General features: G+C 36.2%; 1 protein-coding gene across 1 annotated transcript; it reads right to left on the bottom strand.

Annotated features, from left to right (window-relative positions):
- Positions 1-1,375: 1,375 nt before the first annotated feature.
- On the bottom strand, positions 1,376-21,443 carry LOC127863284 (ankyrin repeat and SAM domain-containing protein 3-like). Its single transcript, XM_052402701.1, has 13 exons — positions 21,359-21,443; positions 20,014-20,240; positions 18,379-18,577; positions 15,644-15,765; positions 15,076-15,157; positions 13,437-13,569; positions 12,856-13,014; positions 11,842-11,982; positions 10,620-11,551; positions 10,017-10,159; positions 8,575-8,716; positions 6,669-6,841; positions 1,376-6,006 (listed from the first exon to the last, which is right to left on the bottom strand). The coding sequence occupies exons 2-13, from the start codon at positions 20,175-20,177 to the stop codon at positions 5,766-5,768; spliced, it is 2,631 nt and encodes an 876-aa protein (XP_052258661.1). The 5' UTR covers positions 20,178-20,240; positions 21,359-21,443; the 3' UTR covers positions 1,376-5,765.

Here is a 21,443-nt window from a genome sequence, read left to right on the forward strand (position 1 = left end):
GATAACATTAGCCGATACAATGCACTGACTAAGCTTTCCAACATCAGTCATGTTGGTTAGTCATTATTCGAAACTGATATAGTTTAGATATGTTGAATAATGAACACTGGGTTCAGACACACTTTTAAACTTCTAACCCAGAAATTATAAGTATTCACAAACATGTGGGAAAGTTAAGTGTTGGAGCCTTGCCTATTTATAATTCAGAATTGAACCTCATAAACCAGGTACGAAACCTCAGAGACTTAGAGGCTCGTTAAGGAGTAAAGAAAGTTATCAATTAGTCGTGACCTGAGCAATTAATGAATTAAGACGCATTGCGAAGATGGTTCTGATGCCATATGCAGCCAGTGTAGTTCCTGACCAGCCTGCGCATAGCATCTGCTGAGATGACAAAACAAACAAACATGACTTTATAGCGGTCATGGTGGTTCCTGACCAGACTGTGCAGGGTGGTCTGGTACTATGCTGGCCGCATATGGAACAAGACCATTTCCTCATTACGCTTCTCTGTTGAGGGTTATGCATTACGTATATGTGTCGCTGGAATATTTATGGACCTTTGCCACATTGTGCAATATCATCCAAACTTGTTTTTAGGGAGGCTGTTTTCGGAGAAAACCCAAGCTATTGTCATAGCCTGCTCGTCGTCCGCCGTCAGCCGGCGTCGTGCTAAAACCTTAACATTGGCTCTAAAATCAAAGTGCTTCCATCTACAACTTTGAAACTTCATATGTAGATGCACCTTGACGAGTTCTACACGCCACACTCATTTTGGGTCACACAGTAAAGGTCACTGTGACCTCTAAAAAAAAAAGCGGTGCTCTTGTTATCTTTTGCGATGTTATGGTTATGAATTTCATATACAACAGGTCATTTTGTAGAATTGTACAAGCCTCTGGCAAACCTTCTCTGTATTGCCGCATACACATGCTATGCATTATTTTTTGCACATAGCGTCAGGCTGTGACACAGCTGTTGCGACATGTTAAGGAATCACCACTATCCAGTCTAGAATTCTGATAAATGTGATTGTAAGGCAACAGTAGGCATTAAACATGTTGCCTCCACATAATGCTTTTTTTAATATATTTATAGACATGTGGTGGCAATTGATATTCAAATCAAATAAGTATCCATAATTATATCTTATTGCCAGAAGCTGTTATTTCAAGACTAGTCAATCAACAGTGAAAGGTTTACATTTCAATATTTAAACAATAGCAAATTACTGCATACTCTAATCAATTAACTTTAAATCCCTGGACAAAAGACCTTAGACAACCAGAAAGCCTGGGCAAACTATTTTGTTTAAGCTATTGGTTAATAAGAGTTTGTTTTTACTAATGATCTGTACCAACAAGCCATGCAGAGATTCTTTCACTAACACTTTATTGCACATGTTTGGTCATGTTTGTCATCTACATGTTGACAACATATCTATTTTTAATCCATAATTGTATAAAGTAAACATAAATATTGAAATACGTATAAACATTTGGGACTATATTTTTGCTGCAATTTTAATACATTCATTGGATAAGTAATACATGTGTAAACTTTAATTTATTTTTGCTTAACACCTACAACCTCTCTTCTGTAACATTTCAACATGATATTAAATCAAAGGCTAAAACCTGGTCCTTTATTGGGACTGGTCAACAGATTTTGGCATGTTTTCGAAGTATGCCTCTCTATGTCATGGCCAAGATTTTTTAACACTCGTACACAATTTAAAATCATTACTACGAATTGTTATATCAATAATTGTTACAAATACATAATTTTACTTCATGCAGCTGCTTAAGACTAATAACAAGAAGATATTTACACAACATTACATTTAAACAGTATCAATAATTTTGCCTTCTTGTCTACACTGTTACCTTACTTTTTAATGTGTGAAAAAAGATGGAAAAGTATTTAATTATTAATTCTGTGAACAGGTCCCTATAAAGCATTTTAACTAACTGATTAGTTTGTTTTTTTTAAACAAAGGTTTATACATTAGCTCATGATACCACACATGACAAACAATTTTGGTTCACAGAAATATGTTAATTGAGATGCTGATATGTTCATATGAGTAAAACTATAAACACAAGGTATCTCCGTTTGATCAGACTTGTTTACACAACCAACTTACAACACTAGGGAAAACACCAACTCACTTTGTATATAAGCAATTTCAAACTAGGAATAAGATTTTGGAACATAACAGTAAATATAAGTTTTATATACTTATACTTCCCATTTTCCACAAATATCAAACTACACATCTGGTATTATTATCAACAACCATTATAAATACTTAACAACATGCTTTTTTCAACAATTCAAGAGAACATGTATTCAATTACATGTATGTTTGTCCTCACAAAACCTGGCTGGCTACTTTTACTTTAATTACCCGTATACCAGGGCCTGCAGTATTCATTAACTCAGCGTATGACATATTAGAATAGACTCAGCACCTTGAGAAAATAATTTAGTTTTTGCATGTATAAATGTTATTTGTGACTTCAGTCAGTAAGAGTGTTGTAAATGAAGAACTCTGTAATTATTGGCAGTAAACACCAAGTCAGATTAACAATTTAACATTACACTTAAATAAAACTTTAGTTTTTCTGTATTTGTTTTGTTTGACTAGCCCTGTTTTCAACAGTATTTCAGTATATCACGGCAGTCAGTTTAACCACTCACACTTTTCCTGGGTTAGCTAGTGTACCAGGGCTAAGTGAAAACACTCATGCAAGTAACTGACAACTGCCCTACATGAATCAAAGTTAGGGACCGTATAAAGCATTTCCACACTAGTAATGTCACAATGCCGGAGATTGAACCTGCAACCATCGATTAGTAGTTCAGTGCTCTACCAACTGAGCTAATGGGCCCAGTGCACCCACATGCTCCTGGATGAGGCTGGACAGCTCATGTATCAGACATAGGCCATATCAAAGTAAACGTTTGGTGACATTTGTGGTCACAAGAAATTACAGATCAAGAATCAAAATGTTGCTCATACAAATGTTAAAATCCTCTATTGATCATTTCAATTATTATCTAAATAAACTCGATGTAAAAGTTTAAGAGATTTAAGATGGATATGAAAAGTGGTAGCGACTGATGTGGGTGATAGACTAAATATTAAAATCAACTGTACATGTCAAAGATGGACAGACAGAATTTTTTTTTGGCCACAGCATCAAGATGCCAGGACAATACAATTAATATTTGTTTTAAGTATCATACAAAAATGCAAATCAATAAAGAAAACATGTACAATGATAAAAAAAAGTAAAATGTTGAACACAGTGTTAATTTACAAAATACAATGTCAGTATCACAGACAAGCACATATGAATGTGGCTCAAACAATTAGGAAAGTGTATACAGTATACACATAGCCAGCAAGACAAATACAAAAGTATCAAATTTCCAATTAAATTGAAATACTTAACATAAAATTTTAACCAGAAAATGTAATACTATTTACAAACTAAGACATACTCAATGCATTAAGTACATAAATTTCTTTCAATTTCAAGAAATATTTGAGTAAAATTGTATAAATTATAATTGTTGGTAAAACTAAAAGGTGATTGTCAGACTAGTGATGATGGAGTCCCTGGGGCCGCACGTCATAATATGTTGCAACTTCACACACACAACAAGAGATTACTTGGGCATGGCCAGTCTTGACCACAGGGGCCTGATTTTTACAAACATTGTAAAGTAACATTATACAATTGTACAGACATAATTTTAAACCTCTGGGCTTTTTGGATTAAGTTACTTTTATTGAAGTCAATATATAACAAGTGAAATGCAGGGCATTGCCAAATTTAACCCCAAGCACATAATTTGATAAAACTGAGGGTTACTAAACAATGTTTCATACCAAACATAACACATCTGGACCATGCGCTTTTATAGATGTAAATTAAGTTTGCTAAGCCTTCATTTATGACGATGCAGTTATAAAATGTTTCAGTTGAAAAAGGGATATAACTCTACTAATTTTAACATAGGATGATACAAAACACAAATGCAAAACTTAAAAAAAACAATCCCTGCAAGTTTGAATATGATGGAGTCTTTGGACAGTTTGTGTCTATGAACAGACATTGAATGTTATTCCAGTATAACCTCTCTACTTCCATTGATTGTTATTCCAGTATATCCCCTATATTTTGCAACAGGGAGTATAAGTATTATTTTTAGCAATTTAAGTTTTATCAAGTTAACAAACTGGCTAATGACAGATCCTAAAGAAACACAATTAGGGAACTAACTATAAATTTACTTAATTATCTAAACAAAAGCATTAACAAAAGAGTAACCATTAACTTATAAGTCAGTTGTAATAGTTTGTACAGGTTTAGGTGGTTATGATTGTTAACTAGTACGGCAAAGGTCAATATATGTAATTTTCTACACATAATTGTAAGGTACTGCAAAAAATTATGTTTTATTTTCAGCAAAAAAAGAAGGACTTTTTAACAGGTAATTTTAAGTACCGGTAGGTTATGTGGTTTTGTTACAGTTAACAAGAGATGTGTTTGTCAAAAACACAATGCCCCCTTCTTCGCCGCTTTGAAGCCATACATTTGACCTTTGACCTTAAAGGTTGACCTTGACCTTCCACCACTCAAAATGTGCACCTCAAAGAGAAGTAAGAGATTGAATGGAGAAATGAAAATATTTTTTTTTAATTTTTGACCTTTGACCTTGAAGAAAAGAAAAATACAAAGCTATTTGACCTTTGACAATGAAGGAGGAGCTTGACCTTAACTTTTCACCACTCAAAATGAGCAGCTCCATGAGATACACATGCATGGTAAATATCAAGTTGATATGTTCAATATTGCAAAAGTTATTAAACTTTAACCAAGGTTAAAGTTTTGGGACAGAATGACAAACAGAAAGACAGACAGGGCAAAAACAATATACCCCCGATCAGTAATTTTTTTTGCTTTTATTTGTTACAGTCTGTGCCATTTGAATTGGGAAAATTAGCGCGATAAACCATGAAATTGAGAAAAATATTGCAATAAACCATGAAATTGGGAAAAATTAAGCATTATAAATATGATTATAAGTAATAGAATTAAAATTGTTTTTAAGTGCATGTTCAGGGGGTTTTCTAGCCATTTTGGGAAAAATAGTCTGGTCTTTGACAAAAGTGGCAAATTTGGGAATTATTTATGGACAAAAAAGACTAAATTAAATTAAAGTTATATATTTTGTAGGATGTTTAAATAAAAGTTGAGATCTAGAGTTAAGAAAACATAAGTCATAATGGGCTTTTTTGGGGAAATTTCGGTCAGCTTTTTGGGAAAAAACGTTGTTTTTGTGCAATAGGGAAGCAGCCGAAAATCGGCTGTAATTTTTAGCAAAAAAAATCACTTCCGATCTATTGATCTGGGGGCATAAAAACAACAACAGAGGTTTTGTTCATCCATAAGGTCAGTAATTGACAATGGTATATAGCTGATAAACTAATATGATTGATTTAGTTTGACTCAACTCTCCAGGCCCTGGTAAAAAACAAACACCAAACATTATTATAAACAAGTATTAAATTAGTTGTACTTTTCTTAAAATCAATTAACAACCATTTCAATAAAAGTCAGTTTTATCTGGATAACTAAATGAGATTACTATCACTAAGATTTTTGTAAATAACTAGTATGTTCATCAGTAAATGTTTCAAGTGCATTTAACATGTTTGTAAAATCGCATATTAAAACCACCAGCCTTCATCAAGTGTACCCACGGTCAGGGGAATCTGCATGTGCATTCCTTCCCAACAAGCGGTCTGTATTTGCAGTCACGTTGCTCAACAAATGTTGTATCTCTTGCATATAATGGTCCACTTTTCGTATCACCCTGTCTATGGGCACAGGACTGGTATCTTCTGTAACTCTGCCTTGCCCTTTATGACCTTGACCCTGCATATTGGTTTCCATGGACACTCTTGCTTTTAATTCCGCCACAAATGTGCTAAAAGAAACAACAAAATGTCAAACATATATTTCAAAATGAAAAATCAGATGTAAAATCCATCAGAAAATAAATAAAACTTATGCACTCCATGGTTTTACTAATATAAATCTGGAATTGGTTGAATTTGTATAAGATACCTAATTACATATCAGGCAAAAAATACAAATACTATTAAGTTGAACAAAAAATGAATATTTTCTAAATAAGATTTAAAAATAATTTCTTTAATTTTGAGTAAAACCTGGCATTTTACTCCTATCTTCATCATTCTTCATGTAGAATGTTTCCTAATGACATAATTACCAGTGGAAGCCTGTGTAATATACAAAGACTCAATGTATTTATCTTTGTTTTAAGTCTATTCATTATTTTTAAGTCCCAGTATGGGTAAGTGAATATGAGCAAAGGTCATTTTTTCCTTCTTAGAGAATGGCCTTTTTCCACAAATGTGAGAAAATTGAGACTCCAAATTTCACAATTTAAAAAAGTTTGCGACTTAAATTTTCACAATTCAAAAAAATTAGCAACTCATTTTTCACAAGTTTGAGCATTTTACGACTTATTTTTTCTCAATTTTGACCAGTTCACAAAATAAGGGGGAGGGCCCCTTCACAAAGATGGGAAAAACCCTGTAAGCCCCAGGACTCGATTCTACATACGCGAGTTTCCTGATGGCGTCCTTGAAGTCCTCACACTGCTGCCTTGTATCCATGACGATACGCTGCACCTGCTGCCACGCCCCCCTCTCCTCCATGAGACACGACTCTGTCACATTGCGGAGTTGCTGTTCCTGCTTCACCTGCGCCTTCAGCTTCTCTAGCTGCTCTAAAGCCTGACAATGGAAGTCAGTTAAAGGCATTTTTAAATGTATACTATAAAACACTATTGAATTGTATCGCTGTTTAATAAACTGAATAAACCAAAAATTAAGTTTATTGGAACAGATTAGTCTTTTTTCTAGATTTGGTTAGATTTTTAGGAATCTTGTTAATCTTTTGCAATTGGGAAACAGCTAATACAGTCTATATTAACTATGTAATACCTGGAATGTGACCAGTTTTAATGGCAAATGTGTTTTCAACAAGTGAGGTTGAGGTCTAATATAGCATGTTACATAGCAAACAAGAGGGCCTGAAAGGCCCACAGTTGCTCACCTGAGATTCAAAGTAACTGACCTGTTCTGTGCTGCCCAAGATTTCATTAGAAAAAAATGTTCTAACCAACTTTCATGACAGACCAGAACCATTTTCATACACATCCAAGATATCATTTAAACAAATATTCTGACAAAGTTTCATGAAGATTCATAAGTCCATATAAGGAAAAATTCCCTGCCCCCTGGTGGCCATGTTTTTAAAGCAACCAAAACGATTTTAAACTTCTCCAAGATATCATTGGGACAAATCTTCTGACAAAGTTTCATGATGATCGGACAATAAATATGGCTTCTATAGAATAACAAGGTTTTACTATAGCTATATAAGGAAAAATGCCACGCCCTATTGGCGACCATGTTTTTCCACCAACAATAACCATTTTCAAACTCATCCAAGATATCATTGGGACAAATCGTCTGACCAAGTTTCATGATGATTGGACAATAAATGTGGCCTCTAGAGTGTTACCAAGGTTTTACTAAAGCAATATATAGCCATATAAGGAAAAATGCCCCTCCCCTTGGCAGCCATGTTTTTCAAGCAAACGTTACCATTTTCAAACTCATACAAGATATCATTGAGACCAATCTTCTGACCAAATTTCATGAAGATCGGACAATAAATGTGGCCTCTAGAGTGTTAACAAGGTTTTACTATAGCCATATAAGGAAAAATGCCCCGCCCCCTGGCGGCCATGTTTTTCAACCAACTGGCATCATTCTCGAACTTGTCCTACATATTATTGGGATGAATCTTCTTACCAAGTTTCATGAAGATCGGACAATAAATGTGGCCTCTAGAGTGTTAACAAAATTTACTATAGCCATATAAGGAAAAATGCCCCGCCCCTTGGCAGCCATGTTTTTCAAGCAAACGTAACCATTTTCGAACTCATCCAAGATATCATTGATACCAGTCTTCTGACCAAATGATATGAAGATTGGAAATAAATGTGGCCTCTGGAGTGTTAACAAGGCAAATGTTGATGTCGCACTACGGACGACGGACAAAAGGCGATCACAAAAGCTCACCATGAGCACGCTGTGCTCAGCTGAGCTATAAAAGGGTTTTTGAGACTTTTATTGAAGAAATCATTTAAATAGATTAAAACAACTAGAGCTTTGTTACAAACATGACCTATACCAACCACATCATTTTGTCAGCTACTTTAAAAGGCAAATATTTCAGTATTGTAAGCATCATTGGGGATGGAAATTGTGTCTTCTTCATATTTGCTTCATGGTTTACAGTGTTAACATTTCAATTTTATCAGTTCATGTGGAAGAAGTAACTTAAGTTAACTAATACAAACCAACTAACACACAAACAACCAAACAACCAACAGAGCAATGACTCCAATATACCCCATCCTTACAGGGGTATTTAAACACTAAACCATCAGCCCTACCAGTTGCAACTGGGCACCCATCTCCTGCATCTCCCCCTCCAGTCTGTCAGCATACACCTGCTCCAGCTCACCCATTGAGATACGCGCCTTCCCATGCCAGCGCGCAATTGCGTTCATCATCTTCTTGCGTGGGCCAAACAGTCTGATACACAAATGAGTCGTGTTCTGAGAAAACTGGGCATAATGCATGTGCGTAAAGTGTCGTCCCAGATTGGCCAGTGCAATCCGAACAGGCTATTCAGGGACGACACTTTCTGCCTAAATTGGATCTTTGCTATGAAGAGACTTCATTTAAATGAAAAATGTCATAAAACAAAAGTGTTGTCCCTGATTAGCCCGTGCGAATTGCACAGGCTAATTTGGGACGATACTTTACAGACATGCATTATGCCCATTTTTCTCAGAACGCAACTCAAATGTACAAACATTCAACTCTGAGCAGTGCTCTGGGTAAACCAGGATTAATGCATGTGCCTTAAGTATAAAATTAACTTTCTCTTTTCCAAGAACGCGGATCAACACCTTCTTTTTAAAGCTTTATTGCATCAAAAGCTGTAGGCTAATTGAGTCGATGAGACACTCATCGCAATTCAAAGGTTCTCAATTTGAAACTGATCCTAAAATTAAGATACTGACCAATGAAAATGCTTACATATGATATTTACAAATATTCAAGAGAATAAAGCTTATATTTTTTAAATATTTGATAAAACACAATCTATGATTTTAATTTTAAAAATTTAAGCTTTTGCATGCCCACCATAAAAACTTAACATATGTTATAGCACACACAATGACAATTGTTGTATATTCTATATCTTAAACATGAAAGTCTGTCTCATTCTTTACACTACTGTACTCTGAGTGCATGATGAAGGTATTACTCACTAAAACTTACAGGTGCTAAAGTTCTTATAAAAAGAAAGAAACATCATTTCTCCAATTTTATGTTCAGATATGCATTTAACTTAAGTTCATTGTATTACCATTGGTTTAACCCTTTTTAGTGTAAACCTATTTATTTTAGCTCGATTGCATTGAAAGTACTTAATACTTATTTGAAACGCTCTCGAGTCCGTTTCCGTGACCTTGAAAAAGTACTTGGTGTCTTTATGGGAGATCGAACCCATGACCTCCCGGTCGCTATGCAGACACCATATCAATTACACCTCAGCGACCTTCAAATGCTCCCTTTTTCCTCAGAAGCAAAGTGAAAATGGCTATATGCAACCAGCTTAAACCAGAACAGCATTCAAATAACTAACAGTCTATTCAGGTTTTATGCTGTTTGCTGCTCAGTATCTTACAAAAGGTTGGAAATTAAGCCTTTAAAAATTGAATGTATTAACAAATTGTTTAAATTCAACGTAATTTTCGAAGGGACTACAAATGGGTCAAAATGACGTATCTGAGGGGTGAAGGGTTAAATTTTGCTGCCTTACTTGATGCCTATTTCCTTGAGATCATTGTCGTTGAGTGAGAGGAACACCTGGAGGTCAACATCTTGCTCCTCAAACGTTGTCAGATATTTGGACAAACCGAGGCCTTCCAAAAGGGCACCCAAATCATTCGGGGTACAGTCACTCTGTAAATGGGGGATACACAGTAAACAATGCATAAAGCAATTTTAGTTGTTTTTTTTTTAAACTTACTTCTGAATAAACATCATTTAAGCATTTTTCGATCAGGCAAACTTCGCAAAGTAAAGATACTTCATTACATTTTAAAGCATTTTGCATAAGAAATATTTTCTAAGGCTTATTTACTCTGTTCTTGTCATTTTTTTTATTTACTACAAGGAAAACAAAAACTATATACTTGAAATGATAATTAGCCCTTTTAAGTGCATACGTAGACTCTTAAACACTGGTAAATAAATGGAGAGAGAACTCACACCTCAATGTGAGGCAAAGCATTTATTGTATATCCAAGTATAGAACACAACTGTTGGCAACAATAAAAACACAAGCAAAAGTACTGAGTCTGATACTGGACAAAATGGATTGTTAGAAAAAAATTAACAAAATTAGGCACTTGCCACTTACCATTTTCTCCATAAATGCTGCATTTGAACTGACTGGAGATTTTTCTACACAAGTGTCCATTGATGCTTGCTTATTGACTGAGACTGAGTTAGCTCCCTGAGCAAATATGGCCCCATTTGGGGTCACAAAGGGTCCCGTAACGGGCACAGTGAAACCTGGGGGTGGCGGAACCCTGGGGACTTGGTTGCCATGGTAATGGTGATTATCCAGTGGACCAAACCCATCGGCTTTATACATGTTTAAACTTGTTACAGCATTTGATAACTGATCAATGTTATTTGGCAGGAATTCTTTTGCTGGACGGGGATCATGGTTTTTGACATTATTTGCAACTTGGTCAATGAGATCAGACCCAATACAAAGTTTAGACTGTAACTGACTAGATATTTGATCCAACTTCTGGGCTTGAGATCCAGAATTAAGATCATTTGATTTTGCACTTCGCTGTTTTGGTTGATACTCTGGTTTTATAGCCTCATCTTTATCGCCTTCTTCAGTGAAATCAAAGTTGTTCTCAGGCACCGGATGCGTATCCTGAACACTATCAATCCACTCAGACACAGAATTTTTCATCACTTTGATCTCACTGACTTTCTCTGTCGTTAACCTTAGTTCCTTGGACTTTTTACTGATATCCCGTCTCTTATCACCGGACTGACCCTTCTGACATTTATCAACTTCCAAATTTCCTGCTCTCTGACCCAAATTCTCTTCCGAGCCCGAGTCTGAAGAGCTCTCAGTGCTGTTGCCATGGTGATGAGAATCCCCGCAGGAGGAATCTCTGGGGAACTCGTCACTGTCCATGCTGTCCTCACGGATGATCCCAAAAGCAGCCGCCAGCCCTCCACTCGATCCCGAACTTGACTTGATGGTCAATGCTCCCGTCTTAGAGAACATGTTCGAGTCGTCTTCTACTTCATTGAATTCTGAAACTGAATGAACATAAAATTAAATATAATGGGGGTAATAGAATTGATGAAGTAAAGGTATTTTGCCTACTTTTTCTAAGAAGCTGCTTAACTTTTTGAGATAATGTTTCCAAACTCAAAGAAATTTTTGGTTGTTATGCATTCTTACATAATACATAATAAATGTAACTAGCAACATATTACTGGTGTATCTTCAAAATAATTATGTATAAAAATAAATAAAAATCAGTTATTAATATGAAGTTGAAACCAAAAGAGTGTAATAAAGAACATTATAAGTTAAGTATGGTGACCTCTGCTTCCAGAGCTATCTAGTTTGTAGTCCTCCGGATTTATTGGTGAAGTTACGTCACGATACGACAGTTTTGTTGGCTGCCCATCTGATGTTTCCCCCTCAGGGAAGGTCACAAAACCTTTTGGCACAACCCCAACATCTGGAAAAATGGAGACCAATATCAATACTGTGAAATAAAACTGGAGTAAGCAAACTTGGTTAAATTTGTTGAAAATCAAGCGCCTAAAATTCTCATCAATGCTTATCTACTGTGATATCAAAATTGCTATTCAAATGCAAAATGCATTAAAGTTATGTCCATGTAATTTGCCAAGAAATTGATCTGGTTACAAAATTGACTACAAAGTTTTCATAGAAAATATATAGAGAATAATAGGTTGGTCACGTGGATGGAGAATGGTTATTTGGCAAGTCGGAGGAATTTATCGGGTGAGCCAAAGGCGAACCCAATAAGATCTTCTGATGAGCCAGATAACCATTCTCCATTCACATCACCAACCTATTATTCTATTTATCATGTCACATTTATTTGTTTTCATTTTATGCTTTTTTTCACTGTTTATTTACACTGTAAAAGAGTTTAACTGGAGAGTTTCGCTGGAATAATGACGTCATTTCGTCAAAAAAATGACGTCATTTCACAGTAATTTGAGTAAAACAGAGTGACTGACGGATATTTGCGGTCACGTGGTCAACTAGCCTAATAATTTTTGGGTTATTAGGTTACCTGGTTATCAGGCTGATTTAAAGGCATGTGACAGGATAAAACCTAATACTTTCATTGGTTTCACTGAGCTTATACCATTTCATATTTGAGATCATTCTAGGAAAACTGGGCTACAGGAACAGGCTAATCAGGGATGACACTGTCTCTTCATTGCAAAAATGCAGTTCAGGGGGAAAGCGTTGTCCCTGATACGACTGTGCAGACTTATCTGGGACGACACTTTATGTACATGCATTAAGCCCAGTTTTCTCAGAACGCTGCACATTTTATTATAAAAAAAAATACCAGGGGGTTTAAGAGGTCCCACATCTTTCCCTGTACGGTCTATGAGCCTGGCTATTGCCTGTGGGCCGTCCATTATGCTGGGGCCACCGCCCATACCTTTGCCACGCCCTATCCGAGAATTCTTTGTTCTGGACAATGTATCCAGTGAAGAACCAAGCTCTGCAACAAACAAATCAATCATGAAACACGAGACCAAAAAAGATTTGTTACAGATTTTTTATCTATCTTAATTTAAGCCAGTAAATATTTGCTATTTTAACAACTTGGTAATTAAGCAATTGTTTACAAAATTATTTTGTTGATAACACTTAATTTCTCTTGGTAGCAAAGTACATGCTTGTTCATGTATTAAATTCTCTCATGCAAATTGCAGTAGTGCATTTAAAATAGTTTTTTTCAACCCTGTACCAATTGTTTATCAGCAAAGTTTGTTAATGACCATACCCCTTTTGTAGCCAAAAAATGAAAGCAAGAATTTGAACAGTGTTTGAAAACCTTGAGTAAAACTTATTTCAGATAAGATTTTTTTTTTGGGAAAGAATATCATTTTGACTGAGGAAATAAGGCCAAATCTCACTGACCTGGTTCAGCTCTGAGAGACGTGATGGGCATCACATGATTGTCAATGAGGCTGACAATCTTCATGTTGCCGTTAATGAGGGCCAGAGACCTTGCCGTGTCCCCATTGTAAGCCTTGGCATTCACGTTCACACCCTGCCATGGCAAGAAAATAAGTTAAAACATACATGTATATACAAGCATAGATCTGAGTAAACGGGGCTTAATGCATGTGCGTAAAGTGTGGTTCCAGATCAGCCGGGGCAGTTCATCGCCATTTCATATAGCAAACTAAAGATTCTAACAATAGTCAGATGAACATTTTTTTGGCAGTCCTCTGTCAAGCGATTGCAGCCAGCATAGCTCTGGACCAGCCAGTGCAACTGCTTTTCAGGTTAGGAGCTACGCTGTCAGCTAGAAAGTTAAGAAGGGTTTCGTGGGCTAAAAAGGGTAGCTCCAGACCAGACTGTGTTGATGAGCAGACCAGTCTGGAACTACACTGGCCGCATGTGGTATAAGACCTATTTTCGCATGACACTATTCAGATCCAAGAACTGGGCAACCTATGTATTACATAACAAGATGTGTTTGTGAAACACTATGTCCCCGTATATGACGTTTGACCTTGACCCTTCACCACTCAAAATGTGCAGCTCCATGAGATACATATGCATGTCAAATATAAAATTGCTAGCTTCAATATTGCAGAAGTGACATTACATGAGCAATTTTGACACATATATTTGACCTTGAAGGATGACCTTGACCTTTCACCACTCAAAATGTGCAGCTCCATGAGATACACATGCATGCCAAATATCAAGTTGCTATCTTCAATATTGCAAAAATACTCATAAAATGAGCAATTTTGGCCACATATATTTGACCTCTGACCTTGAAGGATGACCTTGACCTTTCACCACTCAATATGTGCAGCTCCATGAGATACACATGCATGCCAAATATCAAGTTGCTATCTTGAATATTGAAATACTGAAAAGTGTACATTAAATGAGCGATTTTGACCCATATATTTGACCTTTGACCTTGAAGGATGACCTTGACCTTTCACCACTCAAAATGTGCAGCTCCATGAGATACATATGCATGCCAAATGTCAAGTTGCTATCTTGAATATTGAAATACTGAAAAGTGTACATTAAATGAGCGATTTTGACCCATATATTTGACCTTTGACCTTGAAGGATGACCTTGACCTTTCACCACTCAAAATGTGCAGCTCCATGAGATACATATGCATGCCAAATGTCAAGTTGCTATCTTCAATATTGCAAAAGTTATTGCAAATGTTAAAGTTTGCGCAAACCAACAGACCAACCAACAGACCAACAGACAGGGCAAAAACAATATGTCCCCCACAACTGTAGTGGGGGACATAAAAAATGGTAACACTTTAGAATCCTTACATTTTTAACAAGAGTGTACTTATGAATGGTCCCAATATACATTATTTAGTATGTATAAATGGTCCCAATATACATTATTTAGCAATCTATTTGAGTGAAAAAAATGATTAAAGCTTGATGAATTGTACTAACATCTTTTACCTTAACAACTTTAAATTGTTGAAAAACAATAATTTATTTCAACATAATAGTAGCAAGATAATAGTGAATGGCCTGCATTCAAAAGTCAACCTACATGTCTTAAGAACAGTTGTAGAATGATCTCGTGACCCTCTGCAGCTGCCTCCATGAATGGTGTCATGCCTAACTGGGACTCACTGAAACAATCAAAGAACAGAAATGATACAGATAGAGGGCACTTTTTAACATTCGTTTTATTACTAATTATACTGGCAAAATTGTTTGCTTCAAACAACAAATGAGAAACATATTACCAACCCGTCAACCGTCCACATCACCAATATCACTTGAAATTACAATTTCATTTTTTGTACTTTACACTTTTCTGTAGGTTATGAGCAGATAAATATTATTATTATGGGATTTTTTAAATGATAACCATTCTTTTATTGGAGGGTTGCTGACAATTTCACTCTCTAAAATGACACACTTGATTGCAAGGAGAAAATATTAAAACTGATTCCAAATGTTAATACTTAAAATAACAACAATAATCAGTATTAAAAAATAAATATTTTACATTTTAAATAACAGTAGAATTAATTGTGAATACCCATAAGAAATGTTAAAATCATGAAAAAGTCCAAAATGGCTCCCACTATTTACAACAACAATGTACTCACATTGCATTCATATTGGCCCCTTGCTTCAGTAGAAAAGCCACCATGTTCTGATGACCAGAGTATGTGGCGTGGAACAAAGCCGTCCAGCCTCGCTGATCCTGGTACTCCAGCTCTGCACCTTGCTGAAACATAGTGTAATGTAACCTGATAAAATGTGCAGAGCTGTGATTTTGCAAACACCTCAGGTCAGGAAATGCACTGTCCCACTAACTGGGTTTATATACAAAGGTGCTGCATAGTGTCCATTCTCCTCTACTGACTATTGGGGCTGGTAAACAAACAAAATTTGGAAAATCTGCAAAAAGATTTAGCAAATTTATCAAAGGCCTACGGCTTGTTGCATTTCTCTCATGTTTGTTTCCTAAGTAAAACAAGTACTTGGTGCCTTTCGGGGACATCTAAAGAACACTCGTACAGTAGAGATCTAGGCAGTGATCTACGCTAGACGACACTTTGCAACAGCAAATATCTTACTTTAAACACTTCAAGTTTTTTCAACCTGTTGTATGTTTTATTTCCTTAGATATTTCCCTTATACATATGGTTTACATGAGACAACAAGAGACAAAGTCATTTACCAGAGATACAAAGGAACTGACGTGTTCTGTGCAGCTCAGGATAGCATTAGAACAAATGTTCTGACCAAGTTTCATGAAGAGTGAATTATAAACATAACTTTATAGAGTGATAACAAGGTTTTACTATTGCCATATAAGGATAACTTCCCTGCCCCCTGGCGACCATGCTGTTTAATGGACCAGAACTATTTTTGAATCATCCAAATTATCATTTAAACAAATGTTTTAACCAAGTTTCATGATGATTGGACAATAAATGTGACATTAAGAGTGTTAACAAGTTTTTACTGTAGCCATATAAGGAACAAGAGCACCGCCTTGCGGGTGCAGACCGCTCATCTATTTTTTTTAAAGGTGAAGGGACTCTCATTTTCAATCACAAAGGAGGGAGGGGTGGAGTGAAGAGGGGTGTATAGTGTGTGGGTGTGTGGACATTTATTCAACATTATCTTCCAAAAATGCGGAAAAAAAAATGCGAGATGATTTAAAAAAAAAAATTTTTTTTTTTAGGGTTTTAGGGAGGGGGGGGGGGGGGTTCGGAGGGGGGGGGGGAGGGGGGTGGGGGGGATTCTTGGGTGTGATGGTTGGACGGTATTTCAAACATAAAATAATAAAAATAAATATTTGTGTTTTTTAACCGTTTCAAAAAAAAAACAATTTGGGGTGGGTTGGGGGAGGTATAGTGTGAGGGTGTGGTTGTCATTTGTGAGATGATCTTAAAAAAAAAAAAAAAAAAAAAAAATGGTAGGGGGGGGGATTCGGGGGGGGGGGGGGGGGGAGGAGGGGGGGGGGGGGAGGAGGGCACGGGGGATGGTTTGGGTGGAGTCTATTGTGGTATGTCAGTCAAGAGTAGTTTTGTCAAAGTATCAATCAAATCTTAATCATAAATAAAGAAGTTATGGCAATTTTAGCAAAATTTAATAATTTGACCTTGAGAGTCAAGTTCATTCAAAGGTCAAGGTAAAATTCAACTTGCCAGGTACAGTAACCTCATGATAGCATGAAAGTATTTGAAGTTTGAAAGCAATAGCCTTGATACTTTAGAAGTAAAGTGGATCGAAACACAACAATTTAACCATATATTCAAAGTTACTAAGTCAAAAAAGGGCCATAATTCCGTAAAAATGACAACCAGAGTTATGCAACTTGTCCTTTTACTGAACCGTTATGATAGTTTGCGAGTGTTCCAAGTATGAAAGCAATATCTATGATACTTTAGGGGTAAAGTGGACCAAAACACAAAACTTAACCAAATTTTCAATTTTCTAAGTATAAAGGGCCCATAATTCCGTCCAAATGCCAGTCAGAGTTACATAACTTTGCCTGTACAGTCCCCTTATGATAGTTAATAAGTGTTGCAAGTATGAAAGCAATAGCTTTGATACTGTAGGAATAAAGTGGACCTAAACACAAAACTTAACCAAATTTTCAATTTTCTAAGTATAAAAAGGGCACATAATTCTGTCAAAATGCCAGTCAGAGTTACATTAATTTGCCTGCACAGTCCCCTTATAATAGTTAGTTTTTCAAAAAAAAGAATGAGCTAAAAATGCCCTTCCCCACTGGCAGCCATGTTTTTCAACCAACCAGAACCATTTTGGAGCTCGTCCAAGATATCACTGGGACAAATCTTCTGACGAAATTTCACAAAGATCTGACAATAAAAGTGGACAAAATACTTTTACAATAGCTATATAAAGCCATATAAGGAAAAATGCCCGGCCCCTTGGCGGACATGTTTTTCAAGCAACAGGAACCATTTTTACACTCATCCAAGATATAATTGGGACGAATCTTCTGACTATGTTTCATGCAATAAATGTAACCTCTTGAGTGTTTTCAAGGTTAAACTACAGCCATATAAGGAAAAATGTTCCGTCCCCTGGGGGCCATGCTTTTCAAGCCACCGGAACCATTTTCAAACTCGTCCAAGATATCATTAGCACAAATCTTATGACGATACTTCATGAAGATTGGACAATAAATATGGCCTCTAGAGTGTTTACAAGGCGAATGTTGACGCCGCACATGCACCAAAGACGGGGGACTAAAGACAATCACAAAAGCTCACCATGCACATATTGTTTGCAGGTGAGCTAAAAAGGCGTCAGGCAATTCACAATATTAACGAGTGTGAAAAGTCTGAAAATTCCTCACGTTGCAAAGAAGGCGCCCCACTCTGTCATTTCCACAGCTTGCTGCCAGCATCAACGCCGTCTCTTTTTTGCTGTTTCTCAGATTCACACTGGCCCCTCTGTCTATCAGAATGCTGACAATTGACTCATGGCCAATATAGCAGGCATACATTAAGGCTGTCCATCCTCCTTTGTTGAAGCGATCAATCTCAATGCCTTCACTGTGGAAAAATATACGAACAGCCTAAATTAAATATGTTCATTTACAACTGTGCAGTGAACGCAGGGCTTGTTTTCCTGATTTTGTGAAGCGTCCCTGGCCCCCTCACTTCGTGAAAAAGTAAGTCACGAACTTGTAAAAGTTGTGAAAAAATGAGTAGCGAACTTCTGAAAATTGGGAAAAAAAACGAGTTGCGAATTGTGAAATTCAGTTTGTTAAGAATTAGTATAGTGAAAGCATGTTTAATACTTGCATCATATTAAAATGTCTCTAAATAATGCATTAACATATTATTTTCATTGTCTTGGCACTTTCATTCAACAAATAACCACTTACAATAATATTCTGAATGGTAAACTCTATCTAAAACCATAGCAAAGTCCTTACTACTGTCAATATCTTGTCTCGCTTATTATGTAAAATATTAAATCAAATTTTAATTTTGAATTGAGAAATGGCTGTTTTTGACAGTTTTAAGTGCCAAAAAAACAAGAGATGTGTTTGTCAGAAACACAATGCCCCCTAATGCACCGCTTTTTTTTGGACCTTTGACCTTGAAGGATGACCTTGACCTATACCTTTCACAACCCAAAATGTGCGGCTCCATAATATTTCAAAAGTTATTGCAAACTTTACTGTAAGTTTAAAGTTTTAGGACAGAATGACAGAATGATGGAGTGACAGAATGACGGAATGACAGACAGGCCCAAAACAATATACCCCCGATCATTCGATCTGAGGGCATAAAAATTTCACAGTTCAAAATGGCCGTTTTTGTCAAGTATAGTGGCCTTACTAGATTTATGAAATGTTCATGTTAAAATTGTGCAATGGCAGTTCACGGCCATTCTCTTACAAGGAAAAAAAGCCCTGGAACAATTAAAGCTGTAAGAGGACATCTCACTTACTTACACTTAAGTCTCAATGTTCCCTGTAAACAACCAACAATACTATCGGGTATTTATCTAAAACCGGTTTATTGTTTTACTGTATCAAAACCTTTTAACTACGTATAAATGTTCTAACTTTCTTCATGGGTGAACATGTAACTTGTTTTGTCATTCAATACTCAATTACAGGGATGGACATTGGAATGACTGACTAGCACTGGAGTGTTAAATTCTTAGAGGGCCCAAACATTCTGAGGAAACGTATATTTCTTTTACAAAATAAATATTGGAAGGACATTTTTTATAAGACCGGGCATCTGATTTTTTTACAGACTCCACTTCACCTCTTAATCACCTGTCAGGCACATGTTTTTTTTAGGTTAAAACCATGTCAGATAGTTGCTCAATTGAAGAGAACCTCACATTTGATAACCATACATGGTGTTAAACAGAAACCAAATTGTTGTAAGTAATTGTCTTTTTTGCCTGATTTGTCTGACAGACTACACTGAGTCCAGTAAAATTCTGGAAATGCTGAACAACTAACCTGTTTATGTGAACCTTGACACAGTCCACTAGCCCCAGACTGGATGCAGTGTGGAGGTCAAGGGGTACTGGCTCAAATACTTCCTTGTTGCCCTTCCACACAGAGAGGCTGCGATTGAGCAGCTCATTCTCTGACGTGTCATCAGAACCCTCCGTCTCAGCCATCAACGAACAGCTCCGGTTATTTATCAGTTGCCAACTTCAGATGCAAAGTACTGGTAAGTCATCCTGCAAACAATAATTTTATCACTGAACAACAGCACTTATGTAAATTTATTATGGATTGGGAAAATAAATAATTTGCATTATTTATGTATTGCTTGGTTATTCTGGTTATAGTTACAGTAATGTCATTGGTGCACACTACAAACTACATAACATAAATATGTAAATGATTTTAATTGATTTATGATTGACCCATTTCTGAGAGAAAGTGTTTATGATCCAATTGGGAAAGATTAAAATATCATTCACTGAGTGACTGATAACATAATTCCTGGTAGACATTGGACGATTCTCACTAAAGCTCCAAATAAAACAAGAGCACCGCATAACAGGTGCCAACGCTTGGCTGCGAAAGCTTGTCAGAATTTATTTTTTTAGAGGTCACAGTGACCTTGATCTTTGACCTAGTGACCCAAAATTGGGTGTGGCATGTAGAACTCATCAAGGTGCATCTACATATGAAGTTTCAAAGTTGTAGGTGGAAGCTCTTTGATTTTAGAACCAATGTTAAGGTTTTAGCACGACGCCTATGGCGCACGGCTGGCTATGAAAATACCTCAGGTTTTCTCCGAAAACAGCCGAGCTAATAAAAATGGATTCAGAAATATCAAAACAAAGTTTTATTTTAAGAGAATATATAAATACGAAAAGCTCTTTTAACCTTATTTCAAAACAGATAAAATGCTGATGAAGAAAAATGGCTATAAGGAGGAAAAGTTGATCCACTCGCATAACGAACACACTAAACTAAAAGGACGACACATGAATTCCCATGACACGCGTGATCACTTTTTGAGCACTTCAGTAAACATTTTTTTTAAAGTTAGTTACTGAAGTTTGTATCTCCCGACCTATACTAGGAGTTGCCAATATTTTATTTCAAAATTCTTTACACCCTCATTGTGCATATATATTGTGTCGATATTTAATGGCGTTAGCACCAATTTAAAATCGGATCATCCGAAATAATAATGCCCGGATTACTATACTATTTCCTAAGTTTGACAGTTTTATTAAGTTTCATTATGAGACGCTTCGCAAAAGCACACTGACCTAAGCTTGCAGTACAAAATAGTATATATCGATAGCATCGATTTTAGATAAATGAAGGCAAAACTAACGCGTGTTCATCACTGTTGCAAATAAATGACATTGTAATGGCGTCGCCTTGCAAAAATGTAAACATGAGAGGTTACATCGCACTAT

Source organism: Dreissena polymorpha, unplaced genomic scaffold (assembly GCF_020536995.1).
Source record: "Dreissena polymorpha isolate Duluth1 unplaced genomic scaffold, UMN_Dpol_1.0 chrUn004, whole genome shotgun sequence".
Classification (NCBI taxonomy): Eukaryota; Metazoa; Mollusca; class Bivalvia; order Myida; family Dreissenidae; genus Dreissena; species Dreissena polymorpha.